Source organism: Fistularia commersonii, chromosome 9 (genome assembly GCF_037954325.1).
Source record: "Fistularia commersonii isolate RoL2024-O1a breed Wild chromosome 9, RoL_Fcom_v1.0, whole genome shotgun sequence".
Taxonomy (NCBI): domain Eukaryota; kingdom Metazoa; phylum Chordata; class Actinopteri; order Syngnathiformes; family Fistulariidae; genus Fistularia; species Fistularia commersonii.
The window spans coordinates 9,582,752-9,603,343 of NC_141292.1; the positions used below are offsets into that span (position 1 = coordinate 9,582,752).

The 20,592-nt window shown below is 44.0% G+C and overlaps 1 protein-coding gene across 7 annotated transcripts in view; it reads right to left on the reverse strand.

The window, feature by feature from the left end:
* Nucleotides 1–4,934: 4,934 nt before the first annotated feature.
* The window catches only part of LOC147231155 (tenascin-like), a 49,179-nt gene continuing 33,521 nt past the window's right edge, over nt 4,935–20,592 (reverse strand). The window contains exons 13-30 of one of the 7 annotated variants that reach the window (XM_086152358.1): nt 19,806–20,228; nt 19,069–19,344; nt 16,650–16,922; nt 14,700–14,972; nt 14,300–14,572; nt 12,658–12,972; nt 10,663–10,935; nt 10,343–10,465; nt 10,075–10,218; nt 9,875–9,994; nt 9,595–9,741; nt 9,356–9,486; nt 8,697–8,829; nt 7,076–7,227; nt 6,871–6,967; nt 6,627–6,788; nt 5,820–5,983; nt 4,935–5,672 (exon numbers count right to left, since the gene is read on the reverse strand). In XM_086152358.1, the coding sequence (XP_086008484.1) occupies nt 5,562–5,672; nt 5,820–5,983; nt 6,627–6,788; nt 6,871–6,967; nt 7,076–7,227; nt 8,697–8,829; nt 9,356–9,486; nt 9,595–9,741; nt 9,875–9,994; nt 10,075–10,218; nt 10,343–10,465; nt 10,663–10,935; nt 12,658–12,972; nt 14,300–14,572; nt 14,700–14,972; nt 16,650–16,922; nt 19,069–19,344; nt 19,806–20,228 (3,590 nt within the window). In that variant the 3' untranslated portion in view covers nt 4,935–5,561. The remainder of the gene's footprint in view (nt 5,673–5,819; nt 5,984–6,626; nt 6,789–6,870; nt 6,968–7,075; nt 7,228–8,696; nt 8,830–9,355; nt 9,487–9,594; nt 9,742–9,874; nt 9,995–10,074; nt 10,219–10,342; nt 10,466–10,662; nt 10,936–12,657; nt 12,973–14,299; nt 14,573–14,699; nt 14,973–16,649; nt 16,923–19,068; nt 19,345–19,805; nt 20,229–20,592) is intronic. The other 6 variants (XM_086152360.1, XM_086152359.1, XM_086152361.1 and 3 more) reach the window with 6 other exon arrangements.

The window sequence follows — 20,592 nt, forward strand, 5'->3', positions numbered from 1 at the left end:
AGCCACACACTAATACACTGCACCCCTGCTGACAACCACTCCATTCTCCCCCCACAGAGACGATACCTTGCGCTAAGCTGCACTTTGAACTCAGTCATATTCGTATCACCCTCATACCATTCATATCATATATTTACACACTATGTAAATAACTTATCTGTCTATTTATTTTCATTTTTATAAAAAAATCCTGTTCATGCTCTGGGCCAGGAGCTCTCATTGCAAAATTTCTCTGTGCTTGCACAATAACAATTCAAAAATCTTGATCCTGCGCTCAGGGCTGCGGGCATGCTGGAGTCTATCAGCTGTCACTGGGCGAGAAGCCACTCCGTCATTTACACCTCTGGGCAATTTTGGGTCTCCAATGAAACTTCAACAATATTTTGGGACCGTAGGAGGAAAACACGCCGACAAAGAAAGGCCCCCTGTTGGAATCAAACTTTGCTGCGAGGCAGGAGCGCTAACCGTTGCGCCTGTAGCGATGTTGAAAAGAAAAAAATAGATGGCAAGAACTTTATCGTTCCAGTGTTTCACATACGCAAATATCTCAAGCCAGGACCCGCTCCTTTTCTAGAATCACAAAAATAATACATCAGACTGGCAGGAAACCAGGTCGATGTTTGAAACCCAATGAAGACACGGCCCCCGCGCTTCTGCTGAAAAAAAGCAAAAAAAATAATTCCCCTTTTCTTTTACTGACATATGATCTGAAGTTATTTTTCATTTTTGTTTTAAGAAATATAAATAGATTTCTATGGAGGAACAGCTGCAGACAATGAAGTTGGTTTCACAACGTGGCAGAAACAAACTGTCTTCAAAGCGTCCTCATTAGATGCGAAGGTTGAACATCGCGGAGAGTCGTGAAACGTGGATCAGTCTTTCCGTGAGCACGTGAGACGAGGGCTAACAAATCCATCAGCGGTCCTGACATGGCTTCAGAGGCAGGGGCTAAAATATCAAACAGACCCGGCCGGACAGAGATTCAATTGTATATGTATTTATTTTAGGGCTTTTACTAAAATCCAGGCCTAACTTTCCCGCTTTTAACATTTCTCGTTTGAAGCCTCGTGAAAACCCGGTTGTTATATTTGAGTTACATCACGTCGCGACACCCCGGCTTTGCTCAATCACAGCTGGGATGGTCGCAGAAAGCAACTCAAGCAGGGTTGCTCTGCACCAGCATACGTGCACGCGGCACAACACCTCACTGTGGTTTCTCGATTGCGACACGTTTCAAAAAAATATCACCGCACCTTCACCTTTGCAATACTAAGAAAAACGTCTTGTGGAAAACTCACATCGTTGTGTTCTCATCAGTGTTAGTAGGGCCGAGCTTTTTTTTGTTTTTTTTAGATTAAGTGTAACTTTGGTGTTACATCATGCTACTTTTAGTCCAGTGTAAACACATTAAATTCCTTTGTTTGACTCTGAACCAACCGGTACATCACATACTATCGTTCCCTGCGGCACTACTACAAAACGCGAAGCACCCCATAATATCTGCCACATTAATCAATGTCCGGTGAATGTGTGTCTTTGTGACTACTATTTAAAGTCTGTTTTTCGGCGTAGCCTCCGGCATCTCTGCCTTTGGAAGTGAAGCCTGTCCTTTGGACAACTTAATATATTTACGGGATATAAATGAGGAGGGGCGGGATACCAGGAGTCCAATTCAAATATTATCGGAGGCTTATAACAAAGCATATTAAACGTTCTTTATGTCGTTGTCGTTCTTATCTCGCGGCACATGCATCACAAGCTCAGTCAGACGGAGCATGAAATTAGCCGTCTTTCAATTCCACATATGTAATGCTGGAGTGGAAAGTGGAGCGCCCTGGCAGGGTCGAGCCCGATGATTTAGATACACATTCACACAGTGACAGGGACTCTGCACCGAGGCCGAAGCCAATTCAAATATAGCTTAGACTCTCGGGAAAAAGTTTCCTTGAAAAACATGATTAATGGCGGTCCAGCGTGTTTCAGCAAGGCTGCATGGCGTGACTAATGCAAACAGGCTCTCATAGGCAGGAGGGTAACCTTTGCTCAACTGGCACATACGAAAATCCCATCTACAGCCCCCGCGCTCCTTTAACCCAAGGACGACCATTCTAAAATCCCTGTTCGCTGTTTGTGGACTGGACTCGGTCATCAGAAATAAAATGAATAAAGATAATTAATAAAAATACGGTAATAAACGGTCAGAACGGAATGATAATTCTTTCACCTGAACAGGAGGTCACTTGATCGGCTGTGTAAACATGTCTTTGAGCAAACAATGATATAATACCTCTCCTTCTTGCAGTGTGATAATGTAAGGCAACACTGTGACAGTTCTCGGAACTGTTGGCTAATTTTTGGGTCACATGAGCTGGCTGGGTGCCTTGCCGTGTTCCTTTTTTCTTTTCGCTGACCGGGGACGCGGAAATATGAAAGGTAGAGGTTAAAGAGGGAGAGTACAGGACACGGAACGTGAACATGAGGGAAAATATCAAGAAATTAGGTTTAAATCGAATTCTAACCAACAAATAGGTCACAGCAACAGAGGTCAGCAGCCCCGCGACTCTGCCCGGACCGCGGAATGGGGTCCCCCGGACAAGGACGTGGGGATGTGGCCGAGAACACGTGGTGCGAAAAGATCTGAATGTGCTCGGGAGGCGGTCCAGAGGGTGCCTCAGAAGTCATTAAGACAATCTCAACATCAATTCCAAACTTTACAAGGAGCCAAGAGATGCTGAGACTGGAGTCATGTTCTCTCTCTCTCTCCGTAATGAGCCTAGCAGCTGCATTTTGAACAAGCCGTAGCTTTCGTGGGCTGACCGTCGGAGGAGTGTAGAGAGTTTCCAAATTTTCAAAGAACTGATGTGACCAGCTGGACGGCGTTTCATGCTATAATGCTCATATGTAATGCTCAAATCTATTGACCCATCAGAATATTATGTCCCGTCCTCACGCCACAAAAGCACAGGTCGATTTCCAATGCCGAAACCGGCAACGGTTTAAAGTTTGTATTTGTTCATCTTTTAGATTATATAAAGGTGGCTCAATTCAATTGGCTATCATCGGAGGCCTTTTTTTTTCAATGCTGCAGGAAAAGGATTCCCGCATCGAGCGATCTCGCTCCGAAACGGCCATTGGCCGATCCTGGTTGTGAGCCCGCCCTGGGATTTGTTTGTCCGCCACCGACACAACCACGCGCGATCGGAGGAAAAAGGGCAAGATGGATCTGCGGAGCGAGATGAAATAGGAGCTGGACAGATTTGTCTGATAGCCAGGCTAAGTATAGAGCAGATCAGGCTGAGACCGTTTTTTTGAAAGCCAGAACGATGCCAATGTTGTCGATGTGCGGTAAATATTTGGCTGCATGTTGCAGTTCAATATCAACCACTGAGGTTTTTTGCTGGTTTCGAAAAAGTCAAAAAAGTGCACAAAGACTCTGCAATAGAAACAAATATAGGGGGGAAAAAAAAGTCATTTTCAGATTGTACCTTTGACCCCCTGAAAAAACAAATGAATCCATATTAAAGCAGCCATGAAGTACTTTGGCCTCAGTTACATAATCCCCCCCCACCTCAGCTGCCCCAAGATGCATATCTCCTCTTATCAAGGACCGTTGCCTTTTGTTATCTGTCCTTCTAGCAGCAGGATGCAATCAGGGTCATGGGAAGTTACAATTAAAAAAAAAAAACCTCATAACCAACCATACATCGCCCGCTTGAATTATCTGCCCAATCGCAGTTTCGAGCGAACCGAAAACAATCAGAGAGCGTTCCTGTTCAATGGCCACTTTTCTTTGAGAGCTAACGGTGGCCCGCTCGTGACCCCCCCCTCCCCTCTGACCTCTCCTTTCTCGCGAGTCCTTATTTAGACTGAAATTAGAGCTTGGCAATATGCACGGAGAGAAATCCAGGTCAACAGTTATTTCTAAATCTCCAACTTCATGTGGAAAAACTCCCGGCCGACAGGCTTCCATTCCTCTTCACATTCCTCTTTATCAGATTTGAGCCCTGATGTTCTGACTTCCTCAGATAGCTGGACGACGACCGATTGAATGCGGGTTGACCGGCGTAAATTCTCAGAAATAGGTTCGGAGAGAAAGAGAGAGAGGGAGAGAGAGGTGGAGGGAAGGCCAAAATGTGCCCACTGATGTGAGTTGATGTGAGTTGCTAAACTGCTCGGAGGGGGATGGGTTGGGGATGAAGAGAAATGAGGCATACCGGAGAAAGAATCAAGCTCGGGATGCGTCAGTAGGTCATCTGCGCCGTGTTGAGAAACTAGAGTGACCCTTGGCTGGGCTTCTTGCAACAGACAGAAAGCAGATAAATCAACTTTAACGTCAGCGAGTCTTCTTACGTTCCAGTGTTTTGTTTTGTTTTTTGTTTTATACAAAGCGGACAAATATTACAAATATATTTCATTAAAAAAAACATCGCATGGCTCACACACTGTCCCCGAAGATCTTCTGCTGCCAGTGATAATAAACAGACTCCACCGAGAACCTTGGGATTGTAAGAAGGTTATTATAAGATTTTTATAAACTTGCCAAACTTCTGCTTTACAAACATCTGCGTATAATTAGTTCTTTTCATATTCGATTCAGAATTAAATTCAAGATTTTGTTTTTTGCATAATTCATGATCATGATATTAGAAAACAAATGGTTGCTTTATTTATGTTTTTCTTATAGATTTGACACTCACACTTATACTGGGACAGGCTGTCTTTGAGATTGTAACATCTAGAAAGAAAAAAAAGACACACGAAGTAACAACATTATAAACTCCCATATTTTTTCTTATTACTAAAAACTGGACACATCTGAAATAAAACTTTACTTCTCTGTTTTCACCACCCTGTTTAGTAAAATGTTCTTTACTGCCTTGCTTCTCTGGAGGGTGAACACTGACATCTGCTGGGGCAGAAGTGGAGATGATTCGTGTGTGTACTACCCAGTCACACACACACACACACACACACACACACACACACACACACACACACACACACACACACACACACACACACACACACACAAATTAAACATTTAACCAACATTTTCATTCGTATTGAATAACCTTTTAATACCAAAGTGTTGAAAACCAAATTTAAAGTTGGTTAGAGGAAACTTTATAGATTTGTTTTGGTCCATAATGGAGCCTCTGGTTATGTGCCTCTGACAGGTTACTGGTTCAGTGAATTGTAGGTGGAATTCTTAAATGGAAACAGCTTTTAGATCCAGGTTACACTTTCATTCGTTCATTTACACATTCACACCAATCAGTTGCTACTTTCTCTTAAAACCCCAAATACAGAAACACAAAAATGCGGTCCCACACACACACAAACACACACAGACGTGTCAAATTGGGACAGCCTCGCTACAACTAATGAATTCTTTGGGAGTGTGTTCATCTCCCACCGCCAGCTGGGTTGAATTTGTGATGACTTCCTCGTTTTAAGTATAATTTCTAATCATTCGAGGACCGGGGGGGTGCAGATGTTTACGATGCCCTGATGGAAATGAGTTGAACACGGGGGGGGCGGAAGGTTTGGCTGTCACAAGTCTATGATCTTTTCTTTCTGCTCTCAAAATTCCTGAAGTTGGCAGGCCGGATCTTCATCTCGGCAAACTCAATTGAAGTCTCGTGGCCTTTCCAGTGGAACCAGTTGACCCCCTTTGGAAAAAAAAACAAAAAAAAAACAGCAAATAAATCATGGCAAAGAGGCTGTAACGGCAAGAGATCAGACGAATTCAAGCACTTTTATCAGGCGCTGACAGACGTGGCGTGATATTCGATGAATTCGTAGCTCGCTGTACCAACCTTACTGTGACTCCTGTCGCCGTATTTCCCCATGAGGTTGACACGATGGCAGTTTTTATACCAAAAAGCACCCTTGTAGGACAGGGCGCAGTTGGTGACAGCGATGTCGTTGTCGCTGTCGTAGGTGGAGAACGGGCGGCCTTCGTGATACGCCAAAGAGTCACCTGGAAAAGACCAAACGATTCGCTGAGAAACGGCTCATAGCTCCGTTTCAAGTGGAACCACGTACTAAAATGCACGAATGAATTTAATTATTGTAACAAACAGATCGTTGCATGCGGATCGTGCGAAGAGTGATTACGTGCTTTCACAAACTGATTTCAGAACCCATGGCTCCTCCTGCTGGAGAAAGACCTTGGCGCGATTGATGCAATAAATTGAGTTTCAGTAAGTGCCAGAGCTTTTTTGCCAGGTTTATGCTTTGGTGAGGATCATCTGATTTATTTTTTTCTTATTTGCTTGGATTGACTTGCATTTGAAATATACAAGTAAGAGATAAATGCATAAATGTGCATGAATAACTCCACGCAAAAGCACCCGCTCTGACCCGAGGACTGGAATTAAAGGGGAGACAAGAGGAGCAGCCGGGGGTCGCCGGGGGAACAGGTCAGCCATCGACAACTTTCTCATAGTTTTACACGACGAAGGATTTCGCATAAGGTCTACGCTTTCATTTGAGTACTTTACTGAGATTGGAAAAGGGGGTGTGCGGTACCATCTACTCTGCATTTCCAGAAAACCCCTTGCAGATGATCTTCGGGGCACGTAACTAAACAAACACTCCTCACTTCCCGGTCCGATGCCCACCTGCTGTTCCGCTGTAGCTCCCGATGTAGAGTTTATAGCGTGTTTTCGGCTCGGCTATTGTGAACTTGCTGTACTGAGCGTACGCCGACTCTCCCTTGTCCCTCAAGTCCACCCGCAGCTCGTACTGGTCTGTGGATGTGATCTTGTGGAGTTTGGAGAGACCTGAGAAAGGCAGATTCATGACGTGAGAACTGAGACGGGAGACTCGGCCGGGGAGAGCAAGCTCTGGACGGAGAGCTCTTACCCAGCCAAAACTCATCATTCATGTTTCCAAAGCCAGCGGTGTAGTTCTTCCAATTCCTGAAGAATTCCAGCTTTCCATTTTGGCGCCTGAGGAAGACCTGAGGAGGGACGACCCGTCAAGAGTCACAATAGTAACCCTGGATACCGCGGCGAGGTCACGGGAGGAGATAAACACCGCATCCCTCTCCGCTGTTCGATTTGCTCACCAGCCATCCTCCGCCGTCCGTCGTCATGTCACAATAAACCTGGATGGACTGACTTTCCTCGCCGTTGACAAACACGGTGTAGATCCCCGAGGTGGTCACTCCGCTGAGGAACAGCTGAGCGCAGTCCTTGTGATATTTGTGAATCTGTCCAACTGAGAGAACACGTTAGACAGGAATCGAAGTCGACCCCAGAAGTCTCCGTTTCTTCATCTCTGGTCCGCTGACGGTCGAAAGGTTTCGCGAATCCCCTCTTCTCGGGTTATTATTTATAACGCATGAATTTCAATCGAACAAAGACGCTGTGGTTTGTGCTTTTTTCATCTTGCCTCCCTCTGCAGGACTGAAACCCATCAGCCAAATCTCATTGTATGAAAATGGTCACAATATTTAAGATATCTCATGGACATTGCTGTGAGCAGTTTTAATGAGGTACCATATTACACCCCCAGTTACCTCCACACACATAGCGAAGACAAGCTGAGGCCTTGAAAATTAATCTGGAAGTATAATTAACACTTTACGACTGTGTTATAACTTAGTCTTGGTCTCTATTTATCAGCAGGATAGATGGACAGTAGAAGGTCTTTGATTTATTCTTCCTTTTTTTTATCTGTCCGACAGTTTAAAGACTCTCTTTCATCTCAGACTAAATTCCTGAGCAAAAATACAAGATGAAATCATTTTTCTCACAGTTCTTCCTTTTCCCTCGGAGACCAAGCAGCAGTCGGCCTGCCAAGGGAAAACGAAGAACCCTTTCGGAGCCCTGGAGTCGCAGTTTATAGGATTTTACGTCAACTTAAAAATATTCATTATTTTACCATTGATATGTTGGTGCTCGAGAGCTTTGGTATATAAATGAGGTGCATAAAAGTACATATTGCAGTTTATGGTTCTGCGCAAGGAATTTTCATCAGAGGTTGCTGAGGCAGGATGAGAAATGTGCACAGGTGAGGGGAGTAGAAAATCAGATGAAATGAAAGGAATTCAGATTAAAAGGCGAAATCCATTCTGGATTGTTGCAAAACTCATCATCGGCTCCTCAGGATTTCCCACCAGTGACGGGGAAAAGAAGATAAATCCACGGAAAAATTCAATGAGGAAGAAGAGAGAGCCACGTAATATTTCCTCGACCGAAAAGACAATTCAGTGACGGGCGCAAATTTTCTATCAAAAACATTCCTCGGGCGTATCCCTTTCCAAAAAGTAATAACATTAAATCCATTTCCACTAAATAAATAGATGATGATGTGCTGGCTGGACTCCTTCATACGTGTCTACATCCCCACCCACCCATCAGAGAGGCTACTGAGATGCACAAGAAACTAATACTGCAGTTTTAACACAATTGCAAAGACTTCAAATCCTTCTTCAATTTTTTAAGAATGTTCTGTGATTTACTGTTTGGGGCCACATATGTAAGAGGGAGAATAATATTAATTATAAAATGCACATGAGGTTTTCACCTATATGTAGTAAACAGGTCTGCTCCTGTAGGGGTCGAACTGTTTCGCCATGTATTCTCCCATTCATCTTTGCAATTGACTATTCTAACAATTGATTATAATCTTATTACTTGACACATATTAAAATTGGGTCTGACGGACGTGTGTTTTAATCTCACTGGTAGTGAAGAGGGTGGTGATGCGACGGCTCCTCTTGGCTCCAGCGTTGGCCTGCAGATGGACATTGTACTCTGTGGAGCCACTCAGCTGGGCCATGTTGTACGAGGTAGCTGTTGGACTGAGCACCACTTCCTGGAGTTCACACACACACACACACACACACACACACACACACACACACACACACACACACACACACACACACCAAGTTTAGCTGGATTGAGGCTGCAGAGCTGAAATGAATATTCACACTTAATTCAGGGAACTTTATGCATTTTTTTATAAGTGGTCTACAATTTATTCTTAGCACCGATCTGTGGAAGCCAAATCTACCCCCCCCCAAAAGAAAATATATAGATGATTTTTAAATGTTAAAATAAATGCTAATAAATAATGGAGACGGAACACCAACCTTAGTGGCTACATAAACTGATGTAAAATAAAAATTAAAAATATGTATACATTTTTTTTTTCATTGAAGGCTGCACCAATTGAACATCTTAGTTGTAAAACATGATTTTTTTTGGTTCAGTTTGATCGGCTCCCCATTTCTCTTCCACTATATGCAGCTGCTGCTTGGAAAAACTACACAGTCATGCTCTCAGAGATGTGTTTCCTGGGTGTGTGTGTGTGTGTGTGTGTGTGTGTGTGTGTTCACCCTGACTGAGCCATCTGCTGAGGAGAAGGCGAGTGTATAACCAGTGACGGCAGCCTGCGGCGGTTTCCATGTGAGCATCGCACTGTCAGTCTGAATGTTGACAGCCCTCAGTTCGCGAGGAGGGTCCACATCTGAGCATACAGCGTCACACTTTTTTAAAAATGTATTTTAACCTTAACAAAAGATGCAGAAATAGAATATACAAGAATATCTGTGGCAAGTATTGGAAGCGGACCCACCAGTGGTGAATTCAGTGTAAGCGAAAGTGCTCTTCTGGTCCTCCTTCACAGCGTGCACTCGGACTGTGTACGGGGTCCCGGGCAGCAGCGAACTCATCGCAAACTCCACCGTGTTCCCGGAAACGTGCTCGGTCATTTGGTGCACTGCTGGACACAGCACACACGGATCAATACATAATCAGATAGTAAATCTATAAAGATTGGTACTTTCAGTTTTGGTAAACAGTGGCAGTAGAGGTAGTAATATTGGAGACAGCAAATATGAACAAAGCGGACACACATGCATCTGCAGTGTAGACGATCACGTATCCGTCAACGGTGGCCACAGATGGTTGCCACAGCAACAGAGCTGAGTTGTCCGTGACGTTGATGGCAGTCAGGCCCGTAGGTGTGTCCAAAGCTGGAAGGGGACGAAAATAAACGGTGTTACGCCAAGATGAACGCAAGCAGTGGGAGGAGGAGGACGAGGAGGAAGCCCACCGGTGGTCACGGTGTCCGTGCTGGGGTCGCTCTCCTCCAATCCCTTCACAGCGCTGACCGTCACCTGGTACAGCTTTCCTGGGCTCATGTTCGGGAGCAAGGCCTCCATCACATCACCGTCCACGGTTACAGTCAACGGGCTTCCTGTCAAAGCGAGACGATACCATTTGCAGACATTTTGATTAAATGACCTTCAGATTTTATAGATTTCTAAGTGCATCTAGTCAACTTTAACCACGTCGAAGCATCTTGCGAGTTAAACTCTCACCTCCCTCGAAGGGCACGTAGGTGACCCGATAGTTATCCACAGGAGCCCCTAGCATGGTCCAGTGAACTATTGCCGAAGACTCGGTCACCTCGGAGAAATGCAGTCCCCGTGGAGTTGTCAGTGCTTGAGGAGTGTGAGCATGAAATGAACAGAATAAAAGAAGGAAGGTAGGTTTCAGGGGTAAAACAGCCCTGGAATGAATAACGGCGTATCACTCTAGGGGTTACAAGAAGAATGCTTTTTCAGTTTTTTTTTCAATATGCATCTCAGCCCAAAGCTCAGTAGTAGATTGATTTTCTATTGTTTGTTTTTTCATATACCTGTCTGAGCGACCCCAGTTATAGGTTGGGAGCGCTGGTCCAAACTTATACCGTAAAGTTCGATTTCATATTCAGTGCCACTCAGGAGTCCAGTTAAAAGTTTGGTCCGCTCATTGCCGTGGACACTGTACTCCTGAGGGTGGGCTAATCGTTTGCTGTCTCTTATTTTGATCACAAATCTGTCAAACATGTCTTCATCAGCCGTCCACGACACGCGGAAACTGTCAGCCGTGCTGTCTGAGACAAACAGATGCTCCACCTCTGGCTCAGCCTCTGGTTTGAGAGAAAACATAACACGGCAAATGCTTTTTCCAGAAATGTTTCGTCAGCTTCCCTCAGGGGGGTTCGGGAGACGGCAGCGGCTGAGTTAGACCGTTCCGAGACAGAGATGGCGGGTGGACGTAAGAGCCCCGAAGCCTTTTTTGTGTCCACTGCCTGAAATCTGTCATGCTCAGGCATCCGTTAGTTCAGGTTTAAGAGACTAAAAAGGACAATAGACCCTTTGTGGAGATTTATTCATGGCAGTTAAGAGGAACACGATCCAGTAAATTCCCAGTCAGACAGCCTTCGGCAAACACCGGTCAAGAAGATCTCCCCATGCGTTCAAAAGACCCACCACGATGCATTCGGTACATTCAAAGATGATAAAATGAAGGAACTAGTTGGGTCAGCTGACCCGTCATGCTCAGACCACCTGCTGAAGTGTTTTCCTTCATGTTTTTTTTCACGTTTTTTTTTTTTGGGGGGTGTTAAACTGACGCGACGAGCCACTTTGAACGGTTTCAGCCTGCAGACGCCTGCAGGCCGCCGATGCACCAACTCACTCAGAAGGAAAACACGTTGAAAAATATGAAAAACAAACATGCTTTGTCATATTTTTTTTAGTGAGGAGAGACAGGTGGGAGATCGGCATGTGGTCCTCCCCTCCACGATGCTGTGCTACAAGAGATGCACGGGATGCTTAAAAGGAAGGAAAAGTTAGACTAGTCTAGAAAGGTTTTGTTAAATGGCCCAAGTCAGGATTAGGTCATAAGACTGCCCCCCCTGAAGCCTCACCAGCAAAACACAGCAACTTGAGACTAACAGGATAAACGTACTGGTAACACTTTTTTTTTTTTAACCAAGGTTACATTAACTAACATCGGTATCAACAGCGAGCAATGACCTTACAGTCTAACAATAAAGTTACGACCAGCAACGTTTACAATAAATGTTCTCATTAGCATTAGCAAGTGCTGCAATAAACGTAAAGAAATTGCTAATTAACACTTAACTGGTGGTATAGTGATAATTTACGTGTTATTATTGTTCATGGAATTCTTTCATATTTTCACATAACAAATACATAAGACACTCAAATAAAACAACATGAAGAGCATTCATTTTATGGTAGATGGCGCTAACATGAGACCTAAGCTGTTGCGTGTATGTTTACAATAAATGCTAACAGTGGACTATTTATTTCCTACCGCGAGAAAGGAAGGGTTATATAATACAAATATTATTTATAGATAAGGTAATGATCTATTGGACAAGCGGTCACATGCATACTGTATAAAAATGCATATACATTTCTTTGTGATGCCACTAATGTATAATCAAGTATAGTTTTTATTTTTATGAATAATACCATTACTATTGGGTAAGCTTTTAATTGGTATATACTACTGCATTAACATTATCACTTCATTACAAAAGAGCATTAATTGTAAATCATTACCAGACACCTTCGTTACACATGGATTCATGATTCCCGCTGTATTAGCTGATGTTAAATAATGTATCCTTGCAAAGTCTTACCAGGCATGTTAAAACGATCAAACAAAAGCCATAAATATTAAATACGTGTGCCGTTTAGAGACCTACCGGGTCATGGTGGTGAAACTTCAGGATGGGACTGTGACTTTGCATCAAAAATGAGGAATCTAACTTTTTAGACGTCCTACTAAAAAGCATTTCTCATTTCAATGCCCGGCAGTGAACTGTAAGCGGTACCTGTCACAGCCACTGTCGTCAGGGGCCGAGAGAGCAGCCCTGACTCTGACACCCCGGTCAGCCTGACCTCATAGCCTATGCCGGTGATGAGGCCCCAGATGTCCAGGTGACTGCGGTTTCCTGGCACATTGAACTCCTGTGGCTCCAACAGCCAGCCGGAGTCCGTCACCACTATGTGAAAGCGCCTAAAGCCGCCACTAGAGGAGGCTAATTGTTGTTCCTGCTGCTGCTCCTGGTGCTGCACCTCCCACGATACACGGAAGCCGTAGGGGGTAACGTTGGAAATTGTCAGGTTTTCCACTTTGGGGAGAGGAGCTGAAGGGGAAGGGGTTGGTTGTTGTTTGGGTGTTTTGTTTTTTTTTTCCAAACAGGGGATTTAAGAAGGGGAACAAGAGTCAGTTAGGACGTGTGCAATGGCTGCAAAAGCAAATCATGAAATCTTTTCAGAACAAGAGATCCCAGATTCAGGCCGAAAAAAAAAAAAAGCCAAACAATTTAAGTCAATTGTAAACAGGAACTTGGATGATCTAAATCTGGACCATATACGGTAAAAATAGGGGCAAATCTGACAAGCATCGTAGCATTATCTCATTTGTATGTTTACTTTTTGTTTGTTGAATGCTGTAATCATAATATGAAGGTTGCATCGCCATGTTTTTTCATTTCATGCAGATACTGATATACACTTTCCTCAAAACAGTGCAATGGAGGACACAAGGTAGTTATCGTGAGATATGAATGTCCAGAACTCTCAAGAGAGTCCATTTGTTGCCTTGGTCTCTGTGAGACAGCAAATAAGTGCTACGTGTGAAGATCTCCAAGGCGATGATCTGGTCAACCTTCAGCTCTCTGGGTGAAGACTATGTTGCTCGTCTCTTGAATAAGGCAGAATGGAGGGATGATTTAAATGACCAAATCCTTTGATAACTAGCCAGTTTACTCAGCTAACAATTTAAAGTAACTACAAAATTTTTAGTAAAAACCTGCCAAATTGTCTTGATTGGATGTTTGGCCAATGGGTTCCACATGGCAGTTGTTGGCATGTGGTGCAGCGCCTGTGGAAATGTCATATCTCGCCATATATACCGCGTTCTTTTCCTGCACGAGGTAATAAAAAGTTTTTTATACCAGGAAAAAAGGATGCAATAACTTATATTTTTTTCAAACATTACTTACTGGAAACCTGTTCTTTCATGATTTTCTTGTATCTATTATTGAAATGATTATGGTATAAAGATATAATGTTGGCGGATGCATTCGGGTATCAGGATCAGTGTACAGGAGAAATTATTAGAATTTGAAACAGGATGGAATATATGCTTGGAGTTGCAACAAAACGTAACCTGACAGTAACTGCAGTGAGGTAGAGAATTGCGATATCTTTTACGGGATATTCCTTAAGGTTTGTAGGATGGGTATGTTAACTTGAATCGTGTCAGCCGAATGTTCCCGCGTCAATGCCTCGCATGGACAAAATCAGAGAAGACGAGTCAAATTTTACGCACCAAAAAACTGTGAGGCCCTGATTCACAATGCATGTCAAATTTGCCCCTAATGCGTCCTCGAGTTGAGATTTCGGTTCTAGATACGGCTTCCATTTCAAAGTGGTCAGAGTTAAAGACATGAGTAAAATGCGCAGTACCTGTGGTGGCATGAGCTAACACAGAGGGAGTGTGGCGCCCATGAGAAATACCATAAAGTTCAATATCATAGCCCGTTGCGTCCACCAGGTTCGAGACGGTAAAGTTACTGGCTTCGCCCGGCAGCCTGAACTCCATCGGATCAGACTGTCGCTCTGAGTCACTGACCCGGATTACAAAGCCATCAAAGTGGCCCGACACAGTGGACCAGGACACGCTGAGGTTATGGGGGCTCACAGACGAAGCATCTATGGGCCCCAACTGTGGGATATCCTCTGAATTAAAGAAAACAACAACAACAAAACATGGCTGTTCAGTTATTTCGTCATGTCATGAGAGAACGAGCAGGACGCGATTTGGTCGGGGACATGCAGCGTCGAGAGACGCGCGGAGGGCAAATACCTGTTGTAGCTACGGCAAATAGGGGTTGTGTGTTCTGGCCACCAATGCTGGCGTACAGCTTTATGTCGTAGCCAGTGCTAGCTCTAAGGCCGGCCATGACTGTGGAGCGCACGTCTCCGGGCAGAGCGCGCCCCATTGCCTGCGAGGGCAAAGCAGACTCTCTGACTTCTACGATAAAGTTATCAAAAGCCTTCTCTCCTGTCTGCCACGACAGAGAGACTCTGTCTGAGGTAACGTTAGAAACAACTAGCCTGGACAAATCAGGCTCTTCAGCTACAAGGGAGAGAAAATATAGTATATATTCACTGGTTGAAAGTTGGCAAATCAAATCGCACATCATTTCTGGCAAACATGTTTTCAGAAAAAAAGCCGCCTGTACATTTTTTACACCATGTTAGAATTTGACAAGGAAAAGGTCTGAAACCGAAACCAAAAAATGCAATGGTCTACCAGTATACATTGAATCATTGAAATTAATGAGGAAAATGTGATACGCACATTAATTGACAAGAGTCAAAGCTATTGTATCTGGTTGGAAGTGGCCTTATCAATCCGATAATACCTGGAAGATGCTCGTAACGTCATTTAAAGCATTAAGCATTAAGTCACTGCTAATGAACCTGCACGAACCACAGTAATAAAGATTAAATAAAAACTAAATTAATGGCTGGTGGATTTAGACTGCATTAATGAAAATATCTTTATACATAATGGAAAGGAGCCCGGTCACTGTGTACCTAATATCTGTGCGTAAGAGTATCAGCCTCCCTTGCGTCAATAAGTGACTTTATAAATAAATTGAATAAAAATAACCCAAACCTATGTTTACTCGAAGTCATCGTGGAACTGTACCATCATTAGAACTATACTATCATTCCAAGGATTTTAAGTTTCAATTAATTTCAACTGTTTAAAATAAATACTGTAGTCTGTCTAAAATGCAGGGGACACATGTTAGGACACAGAGATATTGTTTGCTTGTTTTATTTTTAGATGTGTGTTGTTAAATTGAATAAAATGATTTAGCTGTGAATTTCATCCCTGACTGTTGTTACGCTAAGGTTGTAGAAGAGCAGTGGGTGGGCTGCAGGGGCCGGGGTCAGGGTTGGAGTCCCATCGGGGATGCGGTTGGATCTGATAGATTAGCGGACGGAGAAGCACCTCAGGCGGGACCGGACTGAGATTTGTTTTCACACCTGCTTCACTGGAGACGCAAAATCAGAGTTTTGACAATGACAGACTGACGAGGGGAAGCTTTTCTGTTTTGTTTTGTTTGTTTTTTTTTGCTTTGTAATGAGCCACCCAAACATGGCGGGGGAAGGGTTTGTCGACTGAACCAAGGGAACAGAAAATGAAAGCTAGATGAGATGTAGTGCACCGGGCCCCTTGACAGATAGGGTAACTTTCACTTTGCGCTTCTATTGCATATCTGCTGATATAATTCGAATTATATTAAAATTTCTAATGTGTTTTTAAACCTGGGTTTTGCAAAAATCCCCAGCCGTAAAAAGCCCCGGATTGTATTTTTAATACATGTACTTGTTTTAATATGTTTAACCACATAAGCAGTGATGATTGATATATTTGTTTTTTTTTCCTTCGGATTTATGCTGGCGTAACTCCAAATGACACTTAAAACAAATCTGATACCAAATTATTTGATTTGCAAGTAAACGGCTTCTTAATTGTTTCATAGGAATTTATATATGGTATTAATCTTTGTTAGCCAATGCTTTTTACTCCATTAACAGATGTTAAAAGCATTTTCATAAGTAATTGAAACATAATACTTAAATTCTTTACTTAATATGAGACTCCTCACCCTCACTCTTAATTCATGTACGGTTAAGGTTATTCCATCAATAATTTGCCAAAATAAACGAGATAAATTAAGGTAGCTGGCACCTGGGATGTTCAGAATAATGGTGAAAACGCTTAAAATCCAAATACCTGTTGATGCAACAATACTGACAGCATTTGTTCGGGATCCTTTGTACATCCCGTAGAGGTAGGCTACATAGTCAGTGTTGGGCCTGAGTCCCATGATGTCATGGGACGTCACATTATGGGATATGTTGAATTCCCTTGGCTCCATCAGCCAATCAGAATCAATAATCTCCAGGATAAAACCATCAAACGCTCCTTCAGTGTCATTCCAGTTGAGTGTAAAGCTCTCTGAGGTTAACTTTGACACATACAGTTTGCCAACAACCGGTTGATTCACTAAAGACAAAAAGGATAATTAGGTTTTCGATCAAACGGGTCTGCAGGTGAACAGGTGAAGACTAATAATCAACAGGTTGTTGGTGAGATAAAGAATGAAAGTGAGTTACAGAAGATTCACCACTACTGCTGTATGAAACATTGAGTACATGCACTTGTTTCTGGTAAAAGTACAACACAAAGGTCTTCCAGCAAAATGAAGAAGGCCCTGTGTTTTTAAAGATATAACACAGAAAAATGTTAATTCTAGGTGTAACGACACAAAAAAAGCCTCTATGATACACAAATAAAAGGTTTTAACCTGGAAAAAAAATATGGGATAATCAATAACTACAGGAGTCCTGAACAACCGCCTCAATAACACATGCAATAGACAAAATAACAGCAAAATAATAGATAAATAAAAAATCAGAAAGTGTAGGCCCAGGATGTAGAAGGTGTGCGTTGAACTGATTTCAAAACAGACTTCAGAGCAGTGGAAGTGCTTTCTCTGGACACTTTTTCAACTTTGACCTCTCCGGTCGCTGATGCTCGCACACCGGCGGCCGGATGCAAAAGCCTATCACCGCTATTCGTGAAATACAGATTGTGAATCCGGGGTCACAAACCAAAAACACTTCTGTTGCTTGAAATCTGTTAGCTTTGCACGTTCTAGACCCCGGGTGAGTGTCGCCGGAGGTGTTCTACTCTAGTGTACAATGTTTTTTTTGTCTGTTTGAATGTGTTTGGAACGTGAGAGACGGAGAGAAAACCTGCCTCATGGTTTCAGTTCATGCCCCAGACGACAAAATCTGCACATCGCTCCGTTGCATCTCAGCAAGTCAAAGCCAACCAAGGGTGTCGATCAATCGGAAATGAAGAGTAGAGGGTGTTAAGGCGTGCGCTGAGGGAAACACGGTCGGCAGCATGCAAAGACACGAAGGTGTTATTTGGTGTTTTCGTCACCGTCGTATCAAAGAACCAGCGTTTTACCTTGACAAGGAAAAGGAGGTTTAATCATTTGCCACCTGGCAGTCGAAAAAGGAAACGAGGATATTTATTTTGACATTCTGCGCCAAACATCATCGGAATCAACAAAGCTAAACTAGCACGGCGTCAGTCCGGCAAACTTGCGGGCGAGAAGACGTCCACGGGCAAACCATCCGTCAAGGTCAAGCAGTTACACGCTGAATAAAAGGAGATGGTGGAGCCGTCGCTGCCCGACAGGCGGGATGGAGGGAGCGAGTTATCGGTTTGCTTTTGCGATCATTGCAGCACATCAGCGTCAAAACTCACCACAATGCAGGGGGTGGTAGAAAGGGGGTGGGGGCTTCATGCACTTTGGTAACCGGGTGCAAATGAGGGGGCGGTGGGGAGGGGAGGCTGAACATTCTAGGGGCGTTTGTTCGGCTCAGTGATGCGGCACGGGAGCCCATCACCCTGCCCTCTCTCAGCGAAGGGGAAAGAGAGGCTGGATGGTAAGGATGGAGGATGGCTGGATGGTTAGGATGAAGCATTACAGTCCACTGTGGCCACGGTGGTGGTGAGAAATGAGGTTACGGTGTTGCTATGGTGTCATGCAGTGAAGGCTCGGACATTATGTGTGTGTGAGTTCATTGACACAGAGAGGTACAAATGGCGGACAGACAGTTATGGTCTTTACACACACACACACGTCACGATTTGTTGTTACGATGATTTACAAACATAAATGAGTGGAACTTTTTTTCAGTGGACAAGATGCTGAGTCGATGGCGGGTTTTTGATTCTGGCGAGAGAATGGAGATGAATCCCCAGCATTGGTTAACAAAACTGGGAAGAAATTGTTGAATGCTTGAAACAAAAAAAAAATCTGTTCTGCAGAACCCGTTCTCGGGATGGGGTCTGTCCTTGATCGCTCCAAAAACGAAAAATATTGCAAGACTTCAAATTTGATTTCCATATATTTGTAAATGGTGAAGTAAGCAAACTGTTCTGAACGATTCAATAACAATACAATGTAACATTAAAAGTCCAATGTCTGTTTGCATCCACTCACGTAGATGATATTTGATTTTTTTTTCTTAGTGTTAGCATTTTTTATTGATTTAAAAAAACAAATATCAACTGAGATCGTATTGTTTGTGTAAAGACCATTGGAGGGCAGACGACTGCGGACAGGAGGTACCTGTGGTGGCTCCAGTGTAAACAGGTTCAAAGAAGGAGCCCTGATACATCCCATACAGGCCAACCACGTAGCTGGTGTTGGGGTTGAGGCCCATGATGGCCAGGCTGAGAGCGCCACCGGAGAGAGTCAGGTTCTGGCTCTCCGCGAGATTGTCCACGTTCGTTACCTCTATCACATAGCTGTCAAACTCGCCGCCCTCGGGGCTCCAGGACGCAGTGAAACCCTCCCATGTTATGTCAGAAATACTGAGGTTCAGCGCCGTGGGCCTCAGCTCCTCTGGTAGGCAGACAGATCAGAGAGGGTTCAACTGGATGGCAGGATCGAGGCACATAACAGAATTTGTAATATATCAAGTATATGTATATATATATGTGTGAAAAGTTCTGGGGACTGAGTCAGAAATTGGTCGGCAAGACATCTGACACAGAAGTAGAACAAGTCAATTTGCTAAAAACAAGACTGATCTTAATTGTTTAAATGAATAGGAATGATAAATAATTTTTTTTGTCTTGTTATTCTGTCTTTGACGGAGGAAAGTCCTCCCCTATCCCATCATGCTTTGCAAAATTACAAGTTTTGTATTTGATCATGCAGCATCACTTCTCTTGAAAATATGCACCATAATTCTGAGGATTAGATTCGTTATAAATGGGCCCGATACCGCCGGAATGATTTAGGGGATTTAAAACAAGTCGGCGTGTCGCGACGAATGTCTAAAAAATATGGAATCTATATACCTGTGGTCACAAAACCTTCGAGAAGCAAAGATCTGTTTCCCTTCGCCAGCCCTCGTAATGTAATGTTATAGGCAGTAGCCTGGGACAAACCCTCTACATCGGCCGCCCTCGCGCCTCCTGGCAGCGTGTTCACATGAGCTTGTTCGGGCTCTGACGGCGTGCTCAGCTCCACCAAAAAGCTATCGAACGCCCCGTCCGGCGCCGACCACGCCAGGCTCACGCTAGTGGACGTGACATTTGTGACCGTGAGGTTTCCCAGAATATCCGGGACTGAGCTCTCGGTCGGCTCGGAGCTCATCGCCGCCGTGTCGGTGGGGGGAGGAGGGCGAAGAGGATCTGGGGTTTGAACGGCGGCCGACCCCGAGGTTGGCGGGGTGTCTTTGAGTGTCAGGGTGAGAACATCTGAAGGGGTGGGCTTAACTGCTACGGTGGATAAAAGACATTTAAATGATATTTTAGTCCTTGGCGATCAGATATAGAGAGCCTGCGAAGAAAAACAAACGTGAACACAAACAGGAAATTATGCGGATTGAATATTTCTGCAGAAGTCAGAATCCAGGCCGGCCCAGGAAGCCACGCTTCCTCTCCTTAATCCCGGAGTGTCTGGATATTCGACCGCAAAACTATCACCGAGGCTTTGGGACCTAATTTTCCACGCCGGGTCAAATCCATCGGACATTATGCCCGAAATATTCAGAGCTCCGGCCTCGTCCTCGGGCCGGTAAACAAACAGAGCTAATGAAATTTTCCTCCGAGGCCTGTGGGAGTCGTCAGCTCAGAGGTCGTC